This window comes from Chaetodon trifascialis, chromosome 18 (assembly GCF_039877785.1).
Source record: "Chaetodon trifascialis isolate fChaTrf1 chromosome 18, fChaTrf1.hap1, whole genome shotgun sequence".
Lineage (NCBI taxonomy): Eukaryota > Metazoa > Chordata > Actinopteri > Chaetodontiformes > Chaetodontidae > Chaetodon > Chaetodon trifascialis.
Genome location: NC_092073.1, coordinates 13,990,999 through 14,008,704, shown reverse-complemented (window position 1 = coordinate 14,008,704; position 17,706 = coordinate 13,990,999). Strand labels below are relative to the sequence as shown.

The 17,706-nt window shown below is 44.2% G+C and overlaps 1 protein-coding gene across 1 annotated transcript in view; it reads left to right on the top strand.

Moving 5' to 3' along the window:
- Positions 1–3,052: 3,052 nt before the first annotated feature.
- LOC139346491 (potassium voltage-gated channel subfamily B member 2-like) overlaps positions 3,053–17,706 on the top strand; it is an 80,627-nt gene continuing 65,973 nt past the window's right edge. Inside the window, exons 1-2 of the mRNA XM_070985544.1 lie at positions 3,053–3,432; positions 4,510–5,223. Coding sequence (XP_070841645.1) covers positions 4,639–5,223 — 585 coding nt within the window. The 5' untranslated portion in view covers positions 3,053–3,432; positions 4,510–4,638. The remainder of the gene's footprint in view (positions 3,433–4,509; positions 5,224–17,706) is intronic.

Sequence of the window (17,706 nt, the reverse complement as noted above, 5' to 3'; positions counted from 1 at the left end):
GAAAAGGATGTTATATTCCAGCCTTGCTCTGGCGCCTGGCAGCAGAGAAATAGAGTGGGACAGAACATATGCTCACATTTTTAACCTTGTCCACCTGTGTCTCTTTTCCCTTCACAAGCATTCAAATCTATCACAGCTTTCTATTAATAGAAAGGTGTCCCACATTGATTGAATGCTTATTGTAATTTAACTGAATGTGACTTTTGCTCTCTTCTTTCCGCAGAGGCTCCCAGTAAATTACAGCCATCCACATTTCTGCCTCTCTTTCTTTCTCTATCTCTTCCGCACACACACAGGCCCATTTTGCACAAGAGAAGCATTGCTTGTTTGCATGAATCTGCAGTTTGGAGTACCATTTTCATGCATATTCATACTTTAAGAGCTCATTATGGTAGCATATTCTTTATCTATAAGCAAATACATTCAGCTACTTACAGGGACGCTGTAAATGATATGTGTGTTGCTCTCTCTAATGAAGGCGTTATGAACAGATGATGGTGTGTCTCTCTCCTGTGCTGACAGCGTCAGAAGCAGGAGCTGTGGATTGCAAGTGTGTCCACGGTGTTGTTTGGATGATGGAGTGGACACATTTTATGACAAATTGGAAAGGGAAAATACAGCAGGCAGTGACGGCTCAGGGATGAGGCAGCCGGTGTAGTCAGTCAACTCTTTTTTGGCGTGAGATTGATGAGAACCTGCTTACAAAGAGAGAAGCTGGAGGTGACTGTTAATGTAGGTTAGCTCCTCACCTTTGAGTTCTTCTTTGTAACTTACTTTCTTATCTCTTCACTCGCAGAATATGCTGCATAAAGCTTCTGCATGGCCTTCAATTCTCCATCATAACATCCTGCTGTTAATGTGAGGGTGCACAGTATATTCTGATAAATGCAGACAGCAAAGGTTAATGGTCCAAACAGTTGATTAAGTCACTGTCAGCCATGCTAGCTCGCAAGGCTATCTGGCTCCAAGTGTTTCCTCAGCATGATGCTACAATTTGGGTTGCTATGGCAACAACCCACACAAGCGCACATGCCCACATAGTGCACAGGAATTAAAAAAACCTGCATAACCTCATCTCTGTGAACACCCTCTTAGAAGAAAAAAAGCATTTTGTAGTCTTTTGTAATCTGCAGAGCATCAACAGATTTATACGGAAAGTTAGTAATTACAGATCTCAAGCTGCTAACTGGAGTTATTCCGCCCACATGGAGGGACGCGGGCCGGCTTCAAGTCCCAGGAGTACCCATGCATGCAGTTGGTGTTAGTATAGGGCCGGAAGCCTCTACTGCACAAAGTATAAGATTACTCCTCACACCACATTTGCCTGCTTTAGAAGCTGTGGTGCACATTCCTGCGCTGCTGATTATTTTGTATCACTGCTACCTCACACATCATGACTCATAGAATCGCTGACTGAATGCCAGTTTGGTCATAATTAATGAAAGGGGACACAGTCAATTGCTCTTAATCATTTCTCTGTACCCTAAGTAATTAACGACTGTGTCATCAGAGGGTTTGTCGTCAAGAGAATAATTTACGTCTGTCAATTAGGGTACAGGGTGATGCTTCCCTCCTCTGGCCCTGAACACTGTCAAATGAATGTCATGGTAAACACAGTGTTGTTGGAAAATCCTGACTTCAGCTGAATTTTTGCTCTTTAAATGCATATTTTTCACATGACTCCTACAACCCTCATGCCGTATTCAAATAAAATTTGCATGGCAAAGAGATGGAGGCAGCCTGGACGGCCAGAGTGCTGAAATGACATTCAAATAATTAATCAGGTCCATATGTGATGACCATAAAGATGATGTGGGATTAAACTGCGATGAATCTGTATATGTGCAGATCCGTATTTGACTGGACAGTGCCAAAGCCTTTGACCTTTAAACAGTGCCTACACAGTGAAGACATACGTGCACACAGAGACTCCACTTAGTCAATGCAGCATTATTGATCACTTGTCACTGGAAGGAAGGAACATGGCAAAGAAATCAATTACACATATGCAGTGTATAATCAAATTTCTGCAAAAATGCTTGGCTAAGGGGAAATGGTTAAACCACGCTCTATCCAGGGAAATATCATTGCTGTATTGAATACTGTCCATATGAACTGCGAGTGAGGAATGGAGAGAAGACAGAGGCAAACACTCCAGCAGTGTGGGTAACAACCTGAGGGATAATCAGGGTTACATAATTTAATATAACTATTTATTCATTTAAGACCAGGGACTGGGGAGATCATTACATATTGATAGCTAATAGATAAGATGGGTTTTGATTACCTTGCATAAGGTGTGTATGTCCAGGTTTAAGGCTGCCTTACAGCTGACTGCCCACTCAAGTGGTCAAGAAAAAGCACTAGCAGCTTCTGACTTCTGCAGATCATATTGCTTGCCATGGGTCAAATGGAGCTTCTCAAATGGTTTGTTCGCTGTTACCTTTGAGGTTTTAGCTGTTTTGCTTGTCATGGGTGTGTGTGTGGAGGTGAGAGGGGGCGGTGGGAGGAGTGGAGGGAGCACTTTGTTGTGCTTATGCTCTTTAGAGAAGCTGAATGAAATATTATTTCCTATCAGGTCTTGCAAGCGGTTCTTCACGGTGCTGCAAAATAAAAGCACAGGCTTGGTTGCGCATTTACGGTCAGAATCAACATAACATTTCATGGCCATTTCACTAAAAGTCGCCCGTGGCAAATTGTGCACCTAATATCATTTGCCAGCAACACTTTAAAGCCGGCCTTTGTGGGGCCACTGATACTAATGTGATTTCTGGGATATGAGATAAAGGTTATGGCCTGTGTGTGCGCGCGCGCGCTTTACTATATTTCCTAATGTAATGATAAACCATCATAACTGAAACAATAAAAAAAAACTCTCTTTGCCTCAGCACTTCAGCGGAATGGAGCGAGCAGCTCTCATTTTATGATGTTACAGAGTATCATCTGCTGCCTAGTTGCACTGAGGTTTTCACCTCTAGGATGTGGTGCAGCCCGTGCGCACCCCTCCGCTCCTCCTTGTGTAGTATACAGCGGGACACTCCGCAGTTCGCTTATCCCGTTTCTTCCCGTTGCCTTTTACGCGCACGACGTCTGCAGCACAGTGATTCAGTGAGCCCGTCATCTCCGCACGCTGCAAGCTTTTGGATGAAGGCAGGACTCTTTTCCTTGTGTTCCGATGGCGAAGCAGCGCTGGTTCTGTTCCGGTGATCCTTTGTAGAAGAAGACATTCACGCTTTTTTTTTTCTTGTACTCCTTCTCTTCTCGACTCGTTTTCAACAAAATGTGGGACGCGCGTTCTCTGCGCGGCGTCCGCGGAGTGCTCTCCTCGGTCGTGGCCGCTTGACTGAAGGGGGATCCCGGCTCCCTTTTCATCCTCTTACTCCCTTAGGAACAAGAGGAGTTTGGATGCAAAAGGTGGTTTATCTCGGCAAGGTAAGAGAAACTGTTTTTATGTGACTTTTTGAAAATTTGGATCCCACTTTTAGAGTCGAAAACAGAATTCGTGCGTCGCCAGTACAGATTTTTATCGGCAGATTTACATAGAAGGTGTTGGGCTATGAAAATCTTACAGAACACAAGATACGATTATAGCGTAACAGGTTTGCAGTGTTTCTGAATTTATATCACTGCCGAACAAGTCGACACATATAGATTAGAAACGTGATGCCTCTTTACATCCCTTCCTATACACATCTCATAATATTCCATTTGGATGGTAAAACTGGCTGCTTTGTAGCAAAGGTTTGGTATAATAATCAGGCAGTGCCAAATGTGACTAAAAAACTGTTGCATTCAGGAACCTCCGCTTATCTCAATCCTACACTTGGAAGAAACAAGCCCTGTTCCTAATTAAAAATAGAAACCTGCGTCAATTAATCATTAAAGACCTCATTATTTACAACTTTTTGTGTAATTTTGAGTACTTATTCATGTGAATGCATTTTAATCCATCTGTTGAATTTAAAAATTCCATTCAGTGGCTCTTTTCATGTGCAGGTGGTTATGTTAGTCAGAGAATGGGATTGTAAGGACAAGTTAAATATAAGACTCGCTGTAACTCATACCCCCTCCGTCCATACTGTATAGTCAGAGCACATTAATGGACTGACGGCTTCTTTCAGTTAATTTGATTCCTCACCTACCACTGAGTCCTATTTCGTCCTATGGGCTGCATAGAAAGAAGTGCTCGAGCAGGAGTTCAGTGCCTCACTACAGCCATAACAGCGCTGAAGTGGAGTGCAAAGCAAAGCAGCCATATTGACTGTTAAAACAAAATCATTGATTGTGCCTAACACCCTTGTAGAAATGTGATCAATAACAATGTGCAGCTGTGGCTATTTTTGACAGACAATTTGAAGGAACAGGTGACCCTTTCCTCGTGTCGCTTGAAAAGAGGGGATTTATTTTTTGTTTCTTGAATTATGCTTAACACAGAGCATAAAAAGATTCTGCAATACATCTGAATTTTGATGCTGAACTTCTCACAAACTGCCTCTGTTGTTTTCTCAGCCATGGAGGGACTTCCCTAAAGAGGATCCAACATAATTAAAAATTTTTAGGCTTTTTTTTTTTTCTATTTTCCTTTTTCTTTTCTTGTCATCGTCACATCTTCCCCAGTAAGCCTACTTTTCCATCACCATGGCTGAGAAGCTTGGACCTGCAGGGCCTAAGCCCACCAACATCCGAACCGCTCCCTCCCTGCCACCCGAGCCCATTGACATCATCCGCACCAAAGCCCGCTCCCGCAGAGTCCGCCTTAACGTCGGGGGTCTGAACCACGAGGTTTTGTGGCGGACCCTGGACCGGCTCCCCAGGACCCGGCTTGGCAAGCTTCGAGACTGCAACACCCATGAGTCCCTGATGGAAATCTGCGACGACTACAGCCTGAATGAAAACGAATACTTCTTCGACCGGCACCCGGGGGCCTTCACCTCCATCCTGAACTTTTACCGCACAGGCAAGTTACACATGATGGAGGAGATGTGTGCCCTTTCGTTTGGCCAGGAGTTAGACTACTGGGGAATTGACGAGATCTACCTGGAGTCCTGCTGCCAGGCTCGCTACCACCAGAAAAAAGAGCAGATGAATGAGGAGCTGCGGAGGGAGGCAGAGACAATGAGGGAGAGGGAGGGAGAGGGAGAGTTTGATAACACCTGCTGCCCAGACAAGAGGAAGAAGCTGTGGGATCTCCTGGAGAAGCCCAGCTCCTCGGTGGCTGCCAAGGTAGGGAACCGAAACTGGAAGTGCGATCACACCGCCCCCATCTCACATTTCCTGATCACATTTCAGAGCCCAACACTCTGCCTGGATCATAACACATTACCAGCACACTTATTAAAGGCCTACTCCCACCTGTAAAAAATAAGCATGAGATCATCAATTTGAATCTTAAACAGGCGCGTACTGTACTCCCGTCAGGTGTTTTCTTGTTCCATCTGTCTGCTCTCCATCTTTGTAAGTAGCAACAGTTGTTAGGTATGACTTAAATATAGAGAAAGCTGCAGTCTGTGGGTCACAGTATGCATGAGTGCAATGGAAGAATAAAAGGTGAGGAGTGGAAGTAGACGTGTGCTGAGTAAGCAAACATCACCGTGAAGTAAAATGTATAGTTCTGGTACTGATAAATGAGTAGTGAAATCACTGCAGGGGCTGCATTTAGACTCCATTTGCTTTGACACACTAATTGGTGAGTGCGTCAGCTTCTAGTGTTGCTTTCTGTGCGGGGATAAAGTATGTCAGAGTAGACCAGATCCGTCTTGTAACAGGCCACATCTCTCAGAGGTAGCAGGCCTCTTTTCTCATGCTATTATATTTCCAGTGTCACTCACTGATTGGACGTGCTCCCTTCTGGATCTGTGAGTCAGCGAAATGACAGAACGATGTCAGAAGTTTGTCGCAGGTGTGTCGATGGATGCCGTTGCTTCTGGCGGCGTTTACTATATTTACCTTGAGCACATTTATTTGGTTTGATTGCGAAGTGAGGTAGTCATCAACGCTGCTCCCTTCCCACGTACCACATGTTTCGAATACTGCTGCATCAGTCACATGCAGGTTTCATTCCTACGTGATAAATCTTGCAGAAATCAAGCGCCTGTCTTGCAATATCAACGCTGTCCCTGGTACAATGATGACATCTCTTTCAGCTCCTCCCCCACCTCCTCCTCATTCCTTCTCCGCTCTGACTCAGTCCTCAATTAGGTAGGTCAACCTTGATGAAATCCAATCACTGGTAATTTACTTCTGGTCTCCAGTATCCTGATCTCATCATCGGGCAGTGCAGGGCAGGGCTGGCTGGGATTATATTCCATGTTAGAGGATCATAAACAGGGTCCTCTGTGTGTGTGACTGAAGCAACATCATCCCCCTCATGTGAGAAATGTAGCTCCTGATACGCTGTACATACTGTGTGGTGCATTGTTGCGGCCTCTCCCCTTGAAGCAAACAATATTTCCCTTTGGCTGAGACAGTCTGGAAATCATCCTAGATTCAATTTCAGAGCTCTGGTGCCTTGTGCAAAATTTATAGCGCAGTATTCAGCTTTAAAAATGGCAAAAATATGGTAATGACACTGAATACGTAAGATTCAGCTCCTCTTGTCGGGCTGCTGTTGTTGCTCTATTCCTCCCTGTTAACTCTGCATGCCTTGTTTTCCCTGAATCAACCAGCGATTTGTGATTGACAAGGATTTCCCGTGTCAGCTTAATAATTGCATTTAGCCTCCAGTTGGGAAGGTGCATAACACAAGAATCAATTATCAGGAGGTTGCCATCATCTAATTTAAGGCAAACTCAGGTGACGGCTGTGGGGTAATGTGATCCGCTGTGTGACATGTAAAGTGATTTACCTCCTCAGTGTGGTCCCTCATTCTCCAGACACGTCTCTCAGTATTGCTGACCTGTTCACTATGATGTGGGGGAAGCCTGTGGAGCCTTAAAGGGAAATCCCGCCCTAATTCAAGTTGCATTGACATTCTGCTGAGTGCTGTACGAGGAGGACTTGAACGTGACTCAGCCCTGTGATAGCGCTAAGGTTATCCACAGCTGAAAGTACATTTGGAAATAGACTACCAGGGCTGCTCAACTGTCAGATGGCAGCTCCTCGAGGTCAGGGAAGCCTTTTACAGGGCGCGCACTACGCACTGAGAACCCTTGAAAGCTCTTGACCAAGGAAACACCATTACTAGGCTGGTACGCAGCCGTGTGCTTTTATACAAAGCAACCTGAGCTCTTTGTCAAATGCAATCACAGTCTCCTGGCACGCACATTTTCTCTCTCCCTCTCTCTCTCTCACTGTCTTTTCTCTCACTCCCTTTTTTCCTCTTACTCTGCTTTAATCAGATATTAGAGGCCAGTGTGCTGCTTTGTGGCACCTATGGCCCTCTCTGCCCTTAAATAAAGGTTAAGCATGAGAGGACTGACCTTTTCAGCAGGGTCAATCAAGCTAGGATTACATTCATTAGCAATAACGGCAGCGCACACTGTGAGAGTACGGGCAAGCCCTTGCAGAATGCAAAAGAGGGAATCTAATCCGAGGTTGCACCAAGAAAAAAAAGGTGAAACAAAGCAGCAGAGTTGTGTTTAGAGAGAGCCACAAGTGAAGGAAGAGAGGTGGCGGAAAAGACAGTGAGGCTAGAGGAAAGCCCTGAGAGAGAGAGAGAGAGAGAGAGAGAGAGAGAGAGAGAGAGAGAGAGAGAGAGAGAGAGTGATGTAAGAGATGCAGTCATGTAAGTTACGCCTCGGGATGCTGAGCTGGATCTTTGCAAACCTTTCCTAATGAATAATGAATGCAATGGTCAAAACAAAGAGGACACGGGCTAATGCAGTGGCTTCTCTGTTACTGCGTGACTTTTGGTTGAGTGCCCCGTCGCGTGTGGAGGAGGAGGAGGAGGAGCAGCAGCAGCAGTTGTGTCCAATTCCATCTGGCGCTCGCCTTGTCACAGGTGAGCGTCCAGGGAGAAAAGTGAAAAGTTAATGTCACAACAAGACCTTGCAGGCCTGCTTCTGTACACCTGCAGGAGCGTGCACCTGGAACATCCTTAGTGGAAGTCCCATCACGCGTGTTTTGGAAACTTTATTGAAAATAGAATTTGATTGATCATATCTGTCAACAACTTGATGCCTCTCTCTCAAGGGCGGTGTTCTGCTTGAATATCTCCACATCTTAGCCACTGGTAAAAGTCATGTGGTTTCCAGTATGTAAGATTAGAGTGTTGTCATGTTAAAAAAAAAAAGAATCAGATGGGGTGTTGCCATTGTTTCCTTACTGTAGGCTCTAATTTCTATTAATCCAGTAGAACGTGTCATCCTTGATATTGAGCCAGAAGGATTTGTGCTGCTCTGACCCTCTTTTGTTTACAATGAGTCACGGGTGTTGCTGTGCAGCAAATACACTTAGTGCAGGCTCATACGAGGAAGCCATGTCCAGACTGCTGGATTGCTGAAAGGTGCCTGAATTACAGTGAAATTTCCTTTGATGTGCGTGTGTAAATGTACCACCATTTGCCAAATATCATCCCTGCAAAGACGGATCATGGCGCGCATAACTTGTAAATGTAGTTTGTCACCTGCCTGTGTTTTGCCGCTGGAAGTGTCAGCGTGACGGGAAATGTGATTAGATGCCTCTGATGCGTTTCCTTCTGTGTTCAGATGAGTGCAACAATATGCGGAAAGTGTGTAATAAATACCAGGACCTCACCAAGCATTTGCTGCACAACTAGTGATTTAGTGAGTGCTTCAACATTAACATACCAGTCAGGCTGTGCTCCTGGCATCATAAATTAATGCTATTAGCTGTTACATGGGTGCCTACAGTGCAGCTTTAATATGCAGTCTCTATAGTATAGTTTGCAAGGGCAGCATCTTTTTATTTTGATTTGTGTTCATGCAAAGCTTTCCAGAATATTAACAATGTCATATGAAATATTAAAGCTGTAATACAGCCATCACTCTAAGAGAGAAAACATTCTCCTGTTTATGCTTCTTCGCTTTGGAGTCCATTCGGTCTGGGCAGCCCTGGAAAATAATGGCAGAGGATTCAGAGCATTTTAAAGAGATCAATGTTTCTACTTGCCAGACATTTCAAGTTGGGTTTTCTACCCCTCCTCCCACCTCCCTCCTCCCTGCATCCACCATGTCTAGCCTTGTGCTTGCTCCTAATGTGGATGTGCACCATCACTCTTTCCTTTATCTAATAATGTAGTCTAGCTAGTGGGGAATGCTAAGCAATGGACCTGCATGGGCGCAGACTTGTGCTGTTTGGTCCTCCCACGCTTGGGAGCAGCCAAAGTCAGTCCGCCACAGACACTGTTGGTGATGATGACACAATGTGAGGAAGCTGTAGCATAATAAGCTACTGTAACAGACACCTCAAATGCCAATCTTTGTGAATGTCAGTTTTGTCATATTCATCTGCCTTAATGCGGTGCAGCCACATATGACCAAGGCACAATTTTGTTGATTAGAGGCGTGCATATGTGACGCAATGCTAAGTGGCAATACGAATAGTTTTAAGTGTGACAGGAGCAAATTCACTTAGCATGCAGTTGTGCTGTAACTCCTACAGCAGCCTGTTGTTTCAGATCACTGCAGAAAGCCTCACACTCTCCATCTGTCTGTTTCCTTCCAGGCTTTTACAGCACTGAAGTAAGCATTTGGCCTTTAGTGTGTATTGATAGTGGGTGAGTCAAAGATGAAGGGAGGTGGGAATAGGGAAAGTGAGGGAGAGGCCTTTAGTCAGCATTAAGTCAAATGTTCTCTACAGTATGGGCCCTTGGTTCGGATCCAAGCGGCAGGTCCTCTACTTTGTGTTCTCATCCTTTCACCTCTGCATGGATTGTGGTCAGACTTCAGAAGGTTAAGTCTTTAGGCACTGGCATTGTACGGAAGAAATGTACACAGCTTGTTGGGCAAATGGATTTTAGTTACTTTTTGCTTAGCCTGACCACTGGATGCTGACCTTGTTTGCTGAAGTCAGATTTTGGTGATTGTGGGTCGCCAGTCATATTCATAAGCTCGTCTCAATGATTTTAAGTCATTTATTTCTCTCATGGTGATGCCTGCAAAAAGTTGCTGATGAAAACTCCAACCTGTATAAGTTTGCATTGTACTACCTCGTCTATTTGGCCTTTAGGAAGTTATCAGGATGTATGACGGGGAGGACTGCTTTTAGGAAGCACACACCTTCTCCCCCCGTAGTCTCCTAGTTACATAAGCCTTCCACCGGGCCTCTAATCAGCACAGCCTAGCATTTAGGCAGCAGCACCTAAATCCTCTTTAACCCGCAATCATAATCAGATAAGAGTGAACCTCCTAGATTATAGGTGGCATGAGTTCTTATAGTGCCTGCATGTCCAGAGGCAGTAGCATTTATCATGTGGATGTTCCAGGACACATTTGAACTCAGTCCACTGCTGTCTTCCTCTTCCATGTTAAAGTCACAGGCGATGTAAGGATTATCTTAAATTGAAGTGAGTTCTCTGATGATTTGGTTCAGATCAGAAACACTGTGGAATCTTTATAAGAGCGCAGAAATGCTAACTAACAAGCAGCACTTCTGAACTTAATCAATCCTTTCTTCTTCACTCTTCATTTGTTGAAAGCATTTGTAAGCGTGCCTCCTGTTGTTTTCATGAAAAGTGGTCGATTTGTTGTATATGTATACAGTGAATACTCACGAGTTTGTTCTGCTGTTTACGCTCTCTAAACGAACTTCCACATATGGACAACCAACTGCAGGAGTGGCTTCGGCAGTGCGTAGGGCACTTTCCACTCTCCACAGTTGTGTTAGTGCTGTTTGAATTTATGGTTTTGTTACTAAGCAGCAAATATCAACTTTCATAACAATCGCATTGCACGTTTGCCAGGGTGGTGATATCAAATGGTGAAATCATGAGTTGTAGCTCAGTTCTTTGCATTGCGTGTATTTACATTATGTTCAGTGAGTTTACACTCATGCTAGGGGTGCATTTGATTTCTGCTGATAGTGTTTATGCACGACTGTATGTGCAGATGTGAAAGTGTATGTTGCAAATAATACACAAGGGAAACCTTAAATCAGCAGTTCATTACACAAAAGCAATTTTTAATATTGTCAGATTATCTCTCACTGGCTGACTAGATCTCATTTTGTTTTTACAGCAGAGGTATCCCAGGGTCATACAGAAAATGAAGAGGAGGTTAGGACACTGCAGCCCTTTATTGATCTAACTGTAGTGTTGTATCTGCGAGTCTCACCCACAGGGTTGAGAGAGGACGTTTGAAGTGAGGCAAAGGAAGTTGTTGAAGACGAAGGAGGAGAAAGCTATTGATGCTCCTGACCATTAAAATTGATCAGCTGAAATCACGCTGTTGTACATTTTCAATTATTTTAGGAATACTCTTCGTTGTGTGTGCAGTAACATACCTCCATCTTCTCGTTACGCTTCGCTTTGCACAAATAACCCGCCGCTGCCTTCCTCCATTTTCATGTTTACAAGAGGGAACTTGCATGCAGAGGAATTATAGCCTGAATGCAGCTCAGTGGCAACAGTGTCCCAGCAGAGCCCACGGGCGTTCTTAAGGCTTACTGCACTTGACCATGCACGTAGTGATTCATGAGTGAAGATATCATTAAATGGGACTTACGAGGCACGGCTAATATACACTATGTTATTCGCACACTTTAGGGGAAGAGGAGGGAGAGAACAACAGGAAATACTGGTTTCAGGGGAACAAGAAAAACTCACTTTAACACAAGTCTAGTATAAACAACATGGCTAATACAAGCCAAGGCTAATGAGTGGCCAGATGGTGTGAGGAGCCTGATGGCTGACGTCTCATTAGTAATTCCACTGTCGTCCCTAGAATACACCCTCACATTTCCTAAGTGAACAAATGTGTTATGACTAAGGCTGCTACTAAGGATTATTTTCATAATCAATTCATCTCTGTTTTTTCAAGAAATCGTTTAGCGTATAAGATGTTAATTTCCCAGAGGTGAGATCTTCAAATTGCTTGTTTTTTCCGACCAGTGGTCCAAAACTCAAAGGCATTTCATTTATTATGATGCAAAACAGAATAAAAGCGGCAATTCCTCTCATTTGAGAAGCCAGACTTGTGAATATTCAGAATTTTATCATGAGAAATGGCTTGAGCTATTAATAAATTATGATTCCTGTCATACATGGTCAACAGCTATGCTCCTTTTAACTTTGTTTTGGTCTCCTCCTACTCCTGAGGGAAATACCAGGCTCTTCAGCTGCTAAATGCTCTGCTGTGTTCATCAGCTACTCACTAGCTTTATGTGGTTGTCATTTGATGTTGGGCAGGTAGCGTATTCACTCAACATTTCACTAAAAGTAGCTGTCTGCTACAGCCTAAAACAATGTGATAAGAGCAAATGGAGTGATCCAAAACACTACAGTTGTGGGCCAAAAAACCAAAACAACGAGATGCCATAAGCTCCAAAGAGGTGGCATTTTTTTTCTCTGTGGGTTCATCGTTATGAGCAAACTTCCTCCTCTGAGAGGGTTCTGACCTGCAAGTTGTCATGTGATCTGTTGTTGGAAAAATATTGATTGTAGCCTCTTTAAGCAAGCGTTGCATTTATTCTCTAGCATACCATTTCTTGTTACACACTTTCTATAATGCAAAAAGTCCATAGGATGTCAACTGGCAAAAAGCCTCAGGTCTGAGCACCATCAGAGCGAGACATAAATCCCACTGAAGGCTGGGAGTGGCTGTGGACCAGCAGCGAGCGGCAGCGCTGGCTGGCACTGCCAGTTTGAGCGACACTCTGGGTAAGAGGCTAATGTGTTCCTTCCTCCTCCTGACTTCCTCGTGGCCTCCACGTCCTCCTGCACACTGCTTCCACCGCCGCCTCTTGTGAGGTTTGCTCACCCTGTCTTTTGCTGTTTCCCTCGTCCCAGAAAGCATCAGATATGCGTGGGGACGGGGGTAGAAGAGTCATCAGTCTAAACGCCATGAACACCAGGTCTCTATTACGTGCTTCACTGAACCCCCTTTGCACACATACACACACTATGTACTCACAGTTAGTTTTCCACTTCTCTGCACATACATACAATAGTGCACACATTATGCCCTCAGTAACTACAGCACAAAAACGAAAGACGTGCCCATCTGCACACACACACACACACACACACACACACACACACACACACACACACACACACACACACACACACACACACACACACACACACACACACACACACACACACACACACACTTTCAAATACTGCTGAGCCAGCTTTCTGTAGGTGCCACAGCACAGTGAGTGCCACGCTGCTATCTCTCTCTCTCCCCATGCCATCTCTCTTTCAATATCCTTCACCTCCTGTTTACCACCCCAGCTGCTTTCATAGCCTCCCTTTACATTTGCTTTTTTATCACCGGCGCCCTACACTCCTCCGTTTCCTCTTATAACGCTGACTTCCTGCGCCCTTTCATCTCCCTGCTCTGTTTTCCCTTCCCCTCCACATTTTGGTCTTTATTTACTTGCAGGGTGAGAGCTGAATTGTGATCCTGCTCACCGTTCCATCTTGGAAGCAGTGATATGAGAGTGCATTGGTATTCATTGCAGCGTTTTTACATTTGGCTCAATATCAGTCATGTTTATGATTCAGTACCACTGGTCAGAGAAGCACTTCCTCAGGTGTCTCCACTTTCTTTGTGCTTCCAGAGCTGCAGCACAGAGCTGCTCTGCTGCTTCAAGATACAAAAACTGGGTGGTTTTGCATGCACCAAATGCAGAAACAATCCAGACACTTTGAAAAATGACTGGTGGAGAAGCAAAACCAAGTGATGCATATTGAGAATCCTGACTAACAAAAGGGATATCCTTTGGAGGAAGAGCCCTGGCAGTCTCCCCTGACCAAGAAAAACCCTCCATGGAGCTCTTGAAACGAAAAAAAGGGAACATGTAATCAACCTCGTTTTACTTGTTTCCTCAGAAATGCTGTGTTTGCATAGTTTCCATGGTGACCGTGGTGTGCCATGGTGACTTATTGACACCCAGGAAGCAATTCATCTCTATACAGGCTGTGTGAGAGGCTGAGCAGCTGGTACCTCAGCCCCCACAGCCAACCCCAAACGCAAATGTAAAGCAAATGCTTGTGATGCACCACTTAGGTCTCACTGGCTTAAACCTGCCCTCATACGTTTTCATGCAATTCTTTGATAATTTTCCTCGCTTACGTGTTTTTTGAATTTTACGTTCTTGCCATTTTCGCCAAATGCTTTAATAGTTCTCACTGACACCAAAATTACCTCCTATTGTGCAGCGGAGTGCTGACATGAAATCACACAGACATATTCAGCGCAGTAGCTGCAGTGATAAGAAGAGCATAAACTAGCGCTCATTTTAATTGCAAGATGTAATAAGCTGTTCTCCTCTATTTGAGATTGGAGAGAAGAGAGAAACAAAGCGAGCAGAGCAGGGTTTGCACTCCTGCGAAAGAAAAGAAGAAGAATGGTATCTCTGCCTCTCTCATGGCCCGGCTCTCCAGGCCAATCAGAGGGTCTCCGGAGCATCAGCAGCAGAACAGGGACTTGGTTTTGTAGGACAGAAAAGATTAATTAAAAACCTCTGCTCGGTGAAGGGGCCTCTGAGGACGTATAAGAGAAAAGAGACAGATAGCGCAGATCAGTGGGAGGTTGAAAAGGGTTGAAGCCACTTGTTAGCTGCTGCCTCGTGGATACTGGGTGACAAAGCAGAAGTTATTGTGATTGCGCACATTTCTTCACATTTCCCTGTCATCACCGCTTCCCCCTCCTCCTCCTCCTCCTCTCTAGTCTTTAGCTTTTCCTGTCTTTTTCTTATTTTAGCTCGTCAGTTGGACCGCCTCCATTTTCATACACCGTCTCCCCCTCTTTCGCGCTTCTCTTTTCTCTTGTGTCCTCGCGCTGTTGGCGTCACCGTGGGCTGTGCTGCCAGCTGTTTGCTGTCTCCCAGCACCTCAGGAAGTGACAGAAGAAATTATTATATCTCCTGCTCTGCATTGTGTGTGTGCGGGCCTCCCGCCTCCTCAATCGAGCCACAGGAGTTCCTCAGTGCTGACCACGGTAACTCTGCCTTGCCTCAAATGCTTTAATGCACCTTAAAAATTCAGTTCTCCTACAGTTTTCATATATCTGACATCCATTGTGCAAAAAGTTAATCTTAAATACTGTATTCTCATATTGTTGTAAAAGTTTAAGCACTTTTAACAATTTCTGCCCCTGGCAGGATATATAAATATAAATCTTCCTGAGATATGCGGCAGTGTTTTTTTTTTTTTGTTTTTTTTTAGCGACATGACTCTAAGGATGGCAAACTAACTTCACCAGTATTAAAAAAAAAGAGAGAGAGAGTCATTTTTGATTAAAGAGAGGTTAAACATATTTTACACTCATTTAAAAAAAAAATTGCAAAAGCTTTGATTAAGTCATTAAATGCAGTGCAGCTTCTCTCGGCAGGAGGCTCCCAACCAGTCACTGAAACCTCTCTGTAACCCAAAGGTCACCGCTTTAATCCCCCTTTAATTCAGCCAGTGTATGAAGTATTAGACAAAAAAGAATGACTTCATATGCTCCATTCATCCCACTTGTTCCATGCCATTCAGTTTTCAACCAAGCCATTCATAAAATCAGTAAATCAGTCAAACACATCACCAAATGTGCCCTCAACTGGAACTGTCCATCTGTGTGTTCAGTCAGGCGAGGTGACAAGAGGCATTGATACGGTCCTTTAGCTCACTCGTGTGATTATTGTCAGCTTACTGCCATTGGAGGGAAGGACAAGGCTGGCCCGAGGGCACATGAAGTCATACACACCATGTGATCCATGTCAATGTCAGGAAGCCAAACAGTGGGCCAAAGGATCAGCGTGTGAGACACTTGAAAGGTCACACTGCCTTCTGGTTTTCTCTGGTGCAGTGTGCAGATGTGGGTCTGGTCCTCTATTGTGTGTGTGTGTGTGTGTGTGTGTGTGTGTGTGTGTGTGTGTGTGTGTGTGTGTGTGTGTGTGTCTGTCTGTGTGTGTGGTCCGACCTATCACAGCACAAATTTTCTTTGTGATTTTATGTGATTCTGGCAGCTAAAGAGCGAGCTGTCCTCCATCACTGCAGGATCAGGGAAGATTTTGGTCTTTTGGGTGTTGACATTTGGTTGAAGCCTTGCCAATCAATAGGATGACTCTCAGGTATTGACCGTTGTGCTGAAAAGCCCACCTATCTCTTTGTATTTCTGAGTACGGCGCTGTGTAGTATGTACAGTGCACGAAACACCACCAGGCCACGCACACTCTGGCTGTACTGGTGATTTTACACTCTGGCATGTGACTGATATTTGCTGTGTCACCCCCTTCAGCTGCAGCAGATATGAAGCATTTATGTCTTATATTTATTTTTCTGAACTTGCTGCTACTTTTACAGCAGCTCAGCTCTTTTTCCTTTATGCCTGTTTGTGGTTCACCTTCAGTGACTCACTGTTAAGTTGATTCTCTTTATAACCCTCCTTGATTATCCACATCTCTTGTGTGAAGTATACTTCTTCACCTCTTCTTCTCTGCCTTTCATTTTACCCTGGTGTCCTCCAGTCGTTCACCCTCGCTCCCAAATCACTTCTTTCCTCTCAAGTCTCATCTTTCCACTCTTTCATGCAAAACTAATAAACATTTATGGGATCTCTCCACCAATATGTATTTAATTTGCAATGCATGCTGGCATACGAATCAGCCAAACCCACTCAGAGTCTGCAGTGCACTCAGACTCACCGGTGCTGGCCACTGTTTCTGGCACTGGCCCAACTAAAGATTTTTAAAGTATACTTGTTTTGCAATAAATCCCCTTTAAGTAGCGTGACAGTATCTAAAGGCCACCTAGCACTCTTAAGCATCCTGTTCCAAGGTATTGAATAAGGTGTCTGAAAGCGAATAACAATACTAATGTTGATTGATGACTGTTGATACAAGGCAGAGTAGCAGCGGCTTTTGTCACGTTTCCAGCGTTGCTGTTCTCGTCTTTTTAGCGGTGGCTTTCCTGCACTAGTCTTGCCCTATCTGGATCACACTAATGCTGCTTTAAAACTGCATTAATGTCGCCATAAAAGTCAACTTATGCCACAAATAGATGCCATAAAGCTTAGTATTAAAACTGCTTAACACTTAGAGGGAGATGTAAAGGAAAGCTCACTTCTAAAAATACCAACGAGGCAGCCCGACCCACCACATTACAACACATTGAGTGGACAACAATGTGCAATCATGCAGAGAATAAAATCAGAAAATCTAGATTTTCTCTTCGCTTGTTGGTCTCAGGGTGTATCGGGAAAGATTAGGAAGTCTCATTTAAACATATAGCTGCATTGTGAATGGGTAAAGCTAATGCGGATTATAATAGGAAGCATTAAATCGGCTAAGGCAGTGATTCATCCACCCTTAGATTCATGATTCATCTCCTCTGTTATTACTTCAATATGTATTTATTCCCTTTCTTCACATGTCACACCTAATGAAACCCTGGCCTTTAATCTTTGTTAAATTCAGCTGGAACAATGTGGAATTTTATAAAGTGACCTGCTTCCAGGGTGACCTTTTTGCTGTGTATGTATGGGTATGTATGTCTCAGAAGGCGTATTCATTTAATTTCCAAGTAGTCTGAAGCACACAAGAGTATATACACAGATACATCTACTCTATTCAAACAGATGCAGATGAAAAACAAAA